The sequence below is a fragment of the Phalangium opilio genome, unplaced genomic scaffold (genome assembly GCF_054372755.1).
Source record: "Phalangium opilio isolate 3A_F unplaced genomic scaffold, DU_Popi_V2 ptg000390l_1, whole genome shotgun sequence".
In the NCBI taxonomy this organism is placed as follows: domain Eukaryota; kingdom Metazoa; phylum Arthropoda; class Arachnida; order Opiliones; family Phalangiidae; genus Phalangium; species Phalangium opilio.
Genome location: NW_028324234.1, coordinates 9,050,616 through 9,060,675, shown reverse-complemented (window position 1 = coordinate 9,060,675; position 10,060 = coordinate 9,050,616). Strand labels below are relative to the sequence as shown.

At 40.6% G+C, this 10,060-nt stretch overlaps 2 protein-coding genes across 2 annotated transcripts; both read right to left on the bottom strand.

The window, feature by feature from the left end:
* Positions 1–917: 917 nt before the first annotated feature.
* Positions 918–1,479, bottom strand: LOC149597098 (uncharacterized). Its single transcript, XM_089861336.1, has 2 exons — positions 1,169–1,479; positions 918–1,107 (listed from the first exon to the last, which is right to left on the bottom strand). The coding sequence occupies exons 1-2, from the start codon at positions 1,477–1,479 to the stop codon at positions 918–920; spliced, it is 501 nt and encodes a 166-aa protein (XP_089717462.1).
* Positions 1,480–6,804: 5,325 nt separating this feature from the next.
* On the bottom strand, positions 6,805–9,198 carry LOC149597097 (uncharacterized). Its single transcript, XM_089861442.1, has one exon. It carries the CDS (start codon positions 9,196–9,198, stop codon positions 6,805–6,807), a length of 2,394 nt encoding a protein of 797 aa, XP_089717568.1.
* Positions 9,199–10,060: the final 862 nt, after the last annotated feature.

The window sequence follows — 10,060 nt, the reverse complement described above, 5'->3', positions numbered from 1 at the left end:
GGCATCTTTAAAGCGTCAGCAATCGGTGCTGCCCTTGAAAATAAAACTCTTGATTTGCCACTGCCTTCAGAATTACCCAGGAGTAACATAATAGCGCCTTATATATTTGTTGGTGACGAAGCATTTCAACTGCAAGAAAATTTCTTGAGGCCCTATTCGTCGAAAGAATTAAACCCCAGATCTTGAGTTTTTAATTATCGTTTGAGTAGAGCCAGGTAAATATTTACAAATATTGATATCAGTTCACGGTTTCGCATGGTTAAGGAAAGGTCTGTATAATTTTAATGTATAGAAGATGCAGTGAAAATGCCTTTGGGATTTTGGGTGCCAGATGGAGGATATACCACCGAACAATCACCCTGGCTCCCGAGAATGTTGATAGAATAATAAAAGCTACAGTAGTCCTGCACAACTTCCTTATTTCCAAAGAAAATGTCATGAGAAAGTCCCAAAAAGTATACTGCCCACCAGGCTACGCAGATTTTACCGATAGCTTTGGAAACTACCGCTTTGGTAATTGGAATGAGGAACCTGCCAGTGGCCTATTCAATTTGGAAGGCACACGTTCCAGAAATTCGACGGAACTAGCTAAACGGTGCAGGAAACTCTACACCGAATATTTTTGGTCAGATGAGGGTTCAGTGCCATGGCAATGGGATATGCCAGGGGTGACCCGTTGAAGTAGAAAGTATTTTTAATTATGATTTGAGTTTGAAATGAAATAAACGATTAGTTTCCTAAACTGGTAGTTTTGTTTGTTATGTTTATTTTAAATAGTCATGACATGATAATTAAATATTAATTATCTGGCATTGGTATCACAGCCTTCGTTTATAAACTTTGCTAAAAACAAAGAATGTATGTTTGATATAAACAATACTAAACATGAATAAAAATCATTATTCATCATTTCTAGTTTAATTATTTTCCGTCCTCTGTTTAGATAATTCAGTGTATTTATCTACCACTTCTAAAATGGCAGCTTCGCAAGGCCTTTGAAAATCAACATGAACCAATTTCATTAGTTCCGCTACATATTGGCAGAATTTCTCCGTTCTTCCTAGTACATTGCGCTCGCATTCGTGTACGATGGAAGCAGCTAGCAATCTGTGATCATTGATTGGTGTCACATAACCTTTAAATAATAGATAGTCCATGTTTTACGCACCTATCAACTTTGTTTATTTCTTTATCAATTTCTTCGTCTACGTCATCGACAAAATCGGAACCACGTTTCCTTTTCTTTGCGACATTCACTGTTGAGGCCCTAGTTGGATGTCTTTTTGACGTTTCTTGCGAAGTGGACCGATTTAAGTCATGATGGATTGGTGGCCCTTTTGACGTTGTTGTGTCTCTTGAAGTAGACGGAACTGAGTCTTGGTTGTCTTGTGGCCCTTTTACCTTTGCTGTATCTTTTGAAGTAGACAGGGTTGGGTTTTCATGGTATGGTTCCTTTCCTACATTTTCATTATCTGACATTTCAAGCAAATTCTCGTCTTGGTCTGGTGTGATTATTTCTTCTTCAAAAGGAACTTCTGTCTCTTTCCCAATTCCCTTAAATATCTAAATATGCTAACGTTATTTACAAATGGTTTCAAGAAATTTTAAGCAGTTATTTACTGCGTCTGCTTCGTCTCCGTTTCCATCTTCTTGGTTGCTGTTATTGGCAGCAAATGGAATATTTGACGTTGTACTAAACCGAAATACGAGATTAATTGGAAGCAAACTAAAGAGTGAAGCACATCAAAACATACTCCCTCCTAGTGGCAACATCCTTCAAAAACATCAATTGACGGAAAAAAGGCCATTTGACCAGATTTATATCTTGCTCTTCGACGTACTCCTGCCCTGATTTTATGGAGCAAATTGCGTGAAAATTTACCCGAAATTGGTCTTTCAAGTATTTCCACATCGATTTCACGTCTTTTACTGGACAAAAACATTATTACAAGATTCTCAAATAGCAATGAAACTTATCTCACCTGTCATATTCATCAGATCTGCAATTTCGGTCCATTTTACACTTTGTAAATTCCGGTCCCTGTAATCCGAATGAGATTTATCCCAAAGCATTGGATAATTTATAATTAAATTAATTAAAGTTTCTTTTTTTCTATATCTTTTTGTCGGATTGAGGCCTTAAAAACCTTGTCCATCTCTTTCTTTTCTTTTAACGACATGGTTAGTAGCCAAGGCTTAACTATTCTAAAAAAAACCACGGCGTCGGCAGACGAAAGTTGTAAGAAAAAAATCTATACTAGGCCACCATTGGTTGGATTAATCACGTGCAACTTTGCGATAGTCAAACATGAGCGAGAAAATCTGCTACAGCAGATCAGAAGCTCAGTCCGAAAGTATGCTCCATCTATAAGCAATACGCTCGACGTCGCAGTTCTCGCGTGTATATAAACACCCAGACGAGGAAGCGAAAAATCCAATAAGCTTCATCTCTCCGCTTTCAGCGTCGGCTTTTTCGATTTCTCGCGCCTTTGTAAACGCGCCTTTATTGTAATTAACATAATACAATTCCTACCAATCATTTATTGAAACGCGAGACGCCCACCTACAAGCACCTACAATAACCCATAAGTACCTACAAGCACCCACAAGTACCCGGGACAAGCACCCGGGTCAAGTACCAACAAGAACTACAAGCACCCACAACTACCCGGGACAAGCACCCGGGTCAAGTACCCACAAGTACCTACAAGTACCCACAAGTAATCACAAGCACCCAAAAGTACCTACAAGTACCCACAAGTACCCACAAGCACCCACAAGCACCTACAAGTACCCACAAGTAGCTACAAGTACCCACAAGTACCTACAAGTACCCACAAGTACCTACAAGTACCCACAAGTACCTACAAGTATTCACAAGTACTTACAAGCACCCACAAGTACCCACAAGTACTTACAAGCACCCACAAGTACCCAATAGTACCTACAAGCACCCACAAGTACCCACAAGTACCTACAAGCACCCACAAGTACCCACAAGTACTTTCAAGCACCCACAAGTACCTACAAGCACCCACAAGTACCCACAAGTACCTACAAGTACCCACAAGTACCTACAAGCACCCACAAGTACCTACAAGCACCCACAAGTACCTACAAGTACCCACAAGTACCTACAAGTACCCACAAGTACCCACAAGTACCTACAACTACCCACAAGTACCCACAAGCACCAACAAGTACCTACAAGTACCTACAAATACCCACAAGCACCCACAAGTACCTACAAGTACCCACAAGCACCCACAAGTACCTAAAAGCACCCACAAGTACCTACAAGCACCCACAAGTACTTACAAGCACCCACAAGTACCTACAAGTACCCACAAGTACCTACAAGTACCCACAAGTACCTACAAGTACCCACAAGTACCTACAAGTACCCACAAGTACCTACAAGTACCCACAAGTACTTGCAACCACACACAAGTACCTACAAGTACTTGCAACCACACACAAGCACCCACAAGTACCCACAAGTACTTACAAGCACCCACAAGTACCCAATAGTACCTACAAGCACCCACAAGTACCTACAAGCACCCACAAGTACCCACAAGTACTTTCAAGCACCCACAAGTACCTACAAGCACCCACAAGTACCCACAAGTACCTACAAGCACCCACAAGTACCTACAAGCACCCACAAGTACCTACAAGTACCCACAAGTGCCTACAAGTACCCACAAGTACCCACAAGTACCTACAACTACCCACAAGTACCCACAAGCACCAACAAGTACCTACAAGTACCTACAAATACCCACAAGCACCCACAAGTACCTACAAGTACCCACAAGCACCCACAAGTACCTAAAAGCACCCACAAGTACCTACAAGCACCCACAAGTACCTACAAGCACCCACAAGTACTTACAAGCACCCACAAGTACCTACAAGTACCCACAAGTACCTACAAGTACCCACAAGTACCTACAAGTACCCACAAGTACCTACAAGTACCCACAAGTACCTACAAGTACCCACAAGTACTTGCAACCACACACAAGTACCTACAAGTACCCACAAGTACCTACAAGTACCCACAAGTACCTACAAGTACCTACAAGTACCCACAAGTACTTACAAGCACACACAAGTACCTACAAGCACCCACAAGTACCTACAAGTACCCACAAGTACCTACAAGTACCTACAAGCACCCACAAGTACCTACAAGCACCCACAAGTACCTACAAGCACCCACAAGTACCTACAAGCACCCACAAGTACCTACAAGCACCCACAAGTACCTACAAGTACCCACAAGTACCTACAAGTACCCACAAGTACCTACAAATACCCACAAGTACCTACAAGTACCCACAAGTACCTACAAGTACCCACAAGTACCTACAAGCACCCACAAGTACCTACAACCACCCACAAGTACCTACAAGCACCCACAAGCACCCACAAGTACCCACAAGTACCTACAAGTACCCACAAGTACCTACAAGTACCCACAAGTACCTACAAGTACTTACAAGCACACACAAGTACCTACAAGTACCCACAAGTACCTACAAGTACCCACAAGTACCTACAAGTACCCACAAGTACCTACAAGTACCCACAAGTACCTACAAGTACCCACAAGTACCTACAAGTACCCACAAGTACCTAAAAGTACCCACAAGTACCTACAAGCACCCACAAATACCTACAAGTACCCACAAGTACCCACAAGTACCTACAAGTACCCACAAGTACCCACAAGCACCCACAAGTACCTACAAGTACCTAAAAGCACCCACCCACAAGTACCTAAAAGCACCCACAAGTACCTACAAGTACCTAAAAGCACCCACAAGTACCTAAAAGCACCCACAAGTACCTTAAAGCACCCACAAGCACCTAAAAGCACCCACAAGCACCCACAAGTACCCACAAGTACTTACAAGCACCCACAAGTACCAACAAGCAACCACAAGTACCTACAAGTACCCACAAGTACCTACAAGTACCCACAAGTACCTACAAGTACCCACAAGTACCTACAAGTACCTACAAGTACCTACAAGTACCTACAAGTACCCATAAGTACCTACAAGCACCCATAAGTACCTACAAGCACCCACAAGTACCTACAAGCACCCACAGGTACCTACAAGCACCCACAAGTACCCACAAGAACCCACAATTACCCACAAGCACCCACAAGTACCTACAAGCACCCACAAGTACCCACAAGAACCCACAAGCACCCACAAGTACCTACAATCACCCACAAGTACCAACAAGTACCTACAAGCACCCACAAGCACCCACAAGTACCTACAAGCACCCACAAGTACCTACAAGGACCCACAAGCACCTACAAGTAAGTAGTGAACCACCTAAAATATGGAGAGTTAATTAGGTCATTTAATTAGGTCGCCAGCCTTCTAGCGCGCTAGACTCGCGCGTGTATACTCGCGTGAGTCTAGAATGGGGGAACACCGGTTTTTTATCCGGGGGGGTTTCTCTGAGTTCGTTTATTGGTCGAGAGTGGGGGTCGCCAATTGAATAGGTCTTTGTTAATTGGTTAAGGGCGTGAACTTGTCTCTCTTTAGTCGTGACGTAATTGCCAGATAGAGTTTGTCTGATAAGAGAGTGCTCTCTTTATCTCGGTTATTCGCCTTGAAGAGAGCAGTGACTTCTAATGGAGAATGAGGAGCATCGAAAATATTCCCCGGAATGTCCGCTTGTTAAAGGGTTTTCAACATGTAACATACCTATAAATTGTTCTAACGACGAGTCTGGGAGAGATGTGTCAGTAACGGAGAAATACGTTTCAAGTACAAACAAATCCAAGACTAAAGAATATTGTAATAATAGATGTTGTATATTGAGGGTTGTATATTGAGGGTTTTACAGGTTGGAAACAAATATTCTTTTATAGCTGGAACATATATTATTCTACTTCCTATAACTGTACCTGTAGGAATTATTTTGGGAATGTTGACGATGAACCCAGTAGTTGCGCTTTTTGGTCTCTATCCTTTACTTTTACCATATTCACTATTTCCTGACATATATATTAACAAACGAAAATGTCAATGGTGTAAAAAACAAATCAAATTTTGAAATAAAATGTTAAAAACAATGTACTGATTACATCATGATTAAATTCTGCGATAATGAATCCAAAAATTTGGAAATAATTTAAAAATTTTCCCTCTATATGGTTAAACGGTTTTTTAGGACGTGTCTGTACTGGTCTTTAGTCGTGACGTAATCGCCAGACTTAAATAAGAGTTTGTTTGATAAGAGAGCGATCTCTCTTTATCGCGGTTATTCGACGAACGCCTTGAAGAGAGCAGTGACTTCCGAGGGAGATCTTACAAAATGCGTTATATAGTGACGTATCAACGATTCAAAGGGTGCGAGGATTTCCAATATATGGTCGCGTATCTTTTAGATCAATGCGCTATGTATACAATATGTTTCGAACACCGAGTATCTGAAAGTGGGAAAATTGCTCGTGTTACGAAGAAATGCCCGATGTTTAAAGATAGAGAGCCTCAAGTAAAAGATATCGAGTACCAGAATCAGGTGGAAATTTTGAAACGATTCATATTACCTAGAAGTACCATTAATTTGGAGGAATTAGATGACGGGCTGTTATTTACCCGATTGGGTCACGGTATAAATCAACCAAGAGCCAAAGCCCCGGAAACGGATTCACCGGCGCCATTGTGTTTAGAAGAAAAAGCCGAATTTTACGGAAATGACTTTATAAAATACACACAGGAACAAATGAGTAAATTCGGTACTCCCGATAGTTTTTATCATGAACATTTACCCGTTAGGCAATTTTAAATTGCAAGATCTAATCTTGTTATCGCGTCTTTTAAACACTTTTATTTTAACTAATTTCCATAATTGTCTGGGCTGATTTTCAATTTTTAAAATTGCCACGTCACCCACGGAAACTGTTGCATTTGGGGTAGCGTGCTTAACGTTGTGCATGGATTTCAGTTCGAGTAAGTACTCAGTCTTCCACCTTTTCCAGAAATGGTTGAGGAGCTTTTCTTGGTATTGCCATCTTTTAATCGCTGTATCTCTGGAAATGGTGCTCGTAGGTTCGAGTTTTGAATTTGGAGGTAGGCTGGTGAGCCTTTTGCCTACTAAGAAATGCGCTGGTGTTAAGGCTATGGGCTCTCCTACTTCATTCATCTGGTACGTCAGCGGACGTGAATTGAGGACGGCTTCAATCTCAGCCAGTACAGTGTATAATTCTTCAAACTTGAGGAAGGCGCTTTTCAAGGTCTTTTTAATCGCTATTTTAACGCTTTTGACCATTCTTTCATAAAAGCCTCCCCACCAAGGGGCTCTCTCCACGATGAATTTCCACTCTATTCCCCTCTGGCCGAAAAATTCCATGACCTCGTTGTTTTTTATTGTTTTCCAGATTTCTGTCAAATCCTTTTGAGCTCGCTTAAAGGTTTTTGCATTATCCGAATATACAGTTTTGCAAATACCTCTTCTCGATATAAACCTTCTAAGTGCTAAGAGCAGTTTTTCTGTACTCATTTCAGTCACAAGTTCAAGATGAACCGCTCTTGTGACTGCGCAAGTCAGTAAACAGATATACGTTTTCTCTGGTTTGCTAGAACCTTGTTCGCTTTTGACTAAAAGAGGTCCTGCGAAATCCAAACCCGTTATTTCGAAGGCATTTGATTCATATATCCTGTCTTTTGGTAAAGGTGCGGTGATCTCTCTTATAGGTTTGGCTCTCCATTTTTGACATAACAAGCATTTGGTTAGGCGCTTTTTAACCAATTGTCTACTTTTAATTATCCAATATGTTGCTCTCAATTGCGCTAAAGTAGAAGCAGTTCCTGAATGTTTAACCGTCAAATGTTCTTTGTCTACAATCAATTCAGAAAGATAATGTCCGTTAGGTAAGATTATTGGATGTTTTTCATTGAAGTTCAGATTGGCTTTTTGGAGTCTTCCTCCTACCCTAATGATGTCTTTCTCATCGAGAAAAGGGTTTAATTGTAAGAGACTAGACCATTTCTCTACAATTCCTCTGTCTTTGAGGTCTTCAAGTTCTTGCCAATAGTTTTCTCTTTGAACTTGATGAATCCAATATTCCTGCGCTTCTTTTATTTCTTCCGTGGTTAGAGGAGTCATGTCCTTCGCTGTTAGATTTAAATCTCGTTCAGCTGGATTGCGAGAATTTCTGATGAATCTAAACGACCATGCTGTTACGCGTAAAACTCTATCCAATTTGCTGTATCGCTTGATGTCACAGATAGATTTTGACTTTTCTACTACGCCGCTTGTCATAATTATGACCTCTTTGTATCGCTTTCTTTTTTCAAGATCAATTTCTTCGAGTTCTTGTTCTTCAAGTTCGTGAATTTGTTTGTCCGACAAATCCCTTTTCTCTTGGATTATCCACGATGGACCATGCCACCATAGATCGCTTTTGTTTAATTCAACAACGGAAATTCCTCTCGTTAATATGTCAGCTGGATTTCCTTTGCCAGGGCAGTAATTCCACGAAGTTGGATTTGAGAGGCTCTGAATTTCATCAACGCGATTTGCGACAAATGGTTTCCATTTCCTTGAAATGCCTCGAATCCAATGAAGTGTTACTTGTGAGTCTGACCACATAAATATTTTTTCATGTGGTACGTCTAAGATTTGTCTGACTCGATTAGTCAACCTGGCGCCAATTAACGCTGCCATAAGTTCTAGTTTAGGTATTCGAAGTTTCTTCAAAGGAGCCACTCTCGACTTGGACGTGATTAGTTGACTCGAGATTTTCCCACAGCTTAATGTAACTCTTAAATATAAAACTGCACCATACGCAGCCTCTGACGCATCAGAAAAGCAGTGAATTTGAGTTTCGATAACTTCTTTTCCATTTGAGGGTACGGCGTATAGTCGGGGAACGCTGATTAATCGCAAATCCTTAAGTTCAGAGGACCAAGTCTTCCAAATTTTAAAGAGTTTTTTGTTAAACTTCTCCATCTCATCATCCCAATTGAGTCCTTCCACCCACAATAATTGGAATAGAATCTTCACTCTGATTATGTAAGGCGTTGTAAATTCGAGTGGATCAAAGATTCTCGCTGAAAAGGATAGAACGCTTATTTTTGTGCCTTTAGACTCCAGTACTAGTGCTAGTATTGGTTCAATTTCGAAACCAAATAGATCTGTATCTTGGTTCCACGACATTCCAAGGATTTTAGTAGATGGCGATGCGTTGGGCAAAATGGTCTTACTGGACTTTGTTTCTTCTTCGTTTTCGTTGAAGAAAATCGAATGTATACGTCGAGAAAAACGAATGTATACCTCGACAAAACGAATGTATACGTCGAGAAAATCTAATGTATGCGTCGAGAAAAACGATTGTATACATCGACAAAAACGAATGTATACTTCGAGAAAAAAAAATGTATACCTCGAGAAAAACGAATGTATAGCTCGACAAAACGAATGTATGCGTCGAGAAAAACGATTGTATACGTCGAGAAAAACGAATGTATACGTCGAGAAAAACGAATGTATACCTCGAGAAAAACGAATGTATACCTCGAGAAAAACGAATTTATACCTCGAGAAAAACGAATGTATACGTCGAGAAAAACGAATGTATATCTCGAGAAAAACGAATGTATATCTCTAGAAAAACGAATTTATACCTCGAGAAAATCGAATGTATACGTCGAGAAAACTAATGTATGCGTCGAGAAAAACGATTGTATACGTCGAGAAAAACGAATGTATACGTCGAGAAAAACGAATGTATACGTCGAGAAAAACGAATGTATACCTCGAGAAAAACGAATGTATACCTCGACAAAACGAATGTATGCGTTGAGAAAAACGATTGTATACGTCGAGAAAAACGATTGTATACGTCGAGAAAAACGAATGTATGCGTCGAGAAAAACGATTGTCTACGTCGAGAAAAACGATTGTCTACGTCGAGAAAAACGAATGTATACCTCGACAAAATCGAATGTATACGTCGAGAAAATCGAATGTATACGTCGAGAAAATCGAATGCATACCTCGATAAAAACGAATGTATACC

Coding starts and splice junctions, on each gene's coding strand:
- LOC149597098 (XM_089861336.1), bottom strand. CDS start 1,479: ATGTCAGATAATGAAAATGTAGGAAAGGAACCATACCATGAAAACCCA. Junction 1,108..1,168: donor GAAATAAACAAAGTTGATAG/GTGCGTAAAACA, acceptor CAATGATCACAG/ATTGCTAGCTGCTTCCATCG.
- LOC149597097 (XM_089861442.1), bottom strand. CDS start 9,198: ATGTCGTGGAACCAAGATACAGATCTATTTGGTTTCGAAATTGAACCA.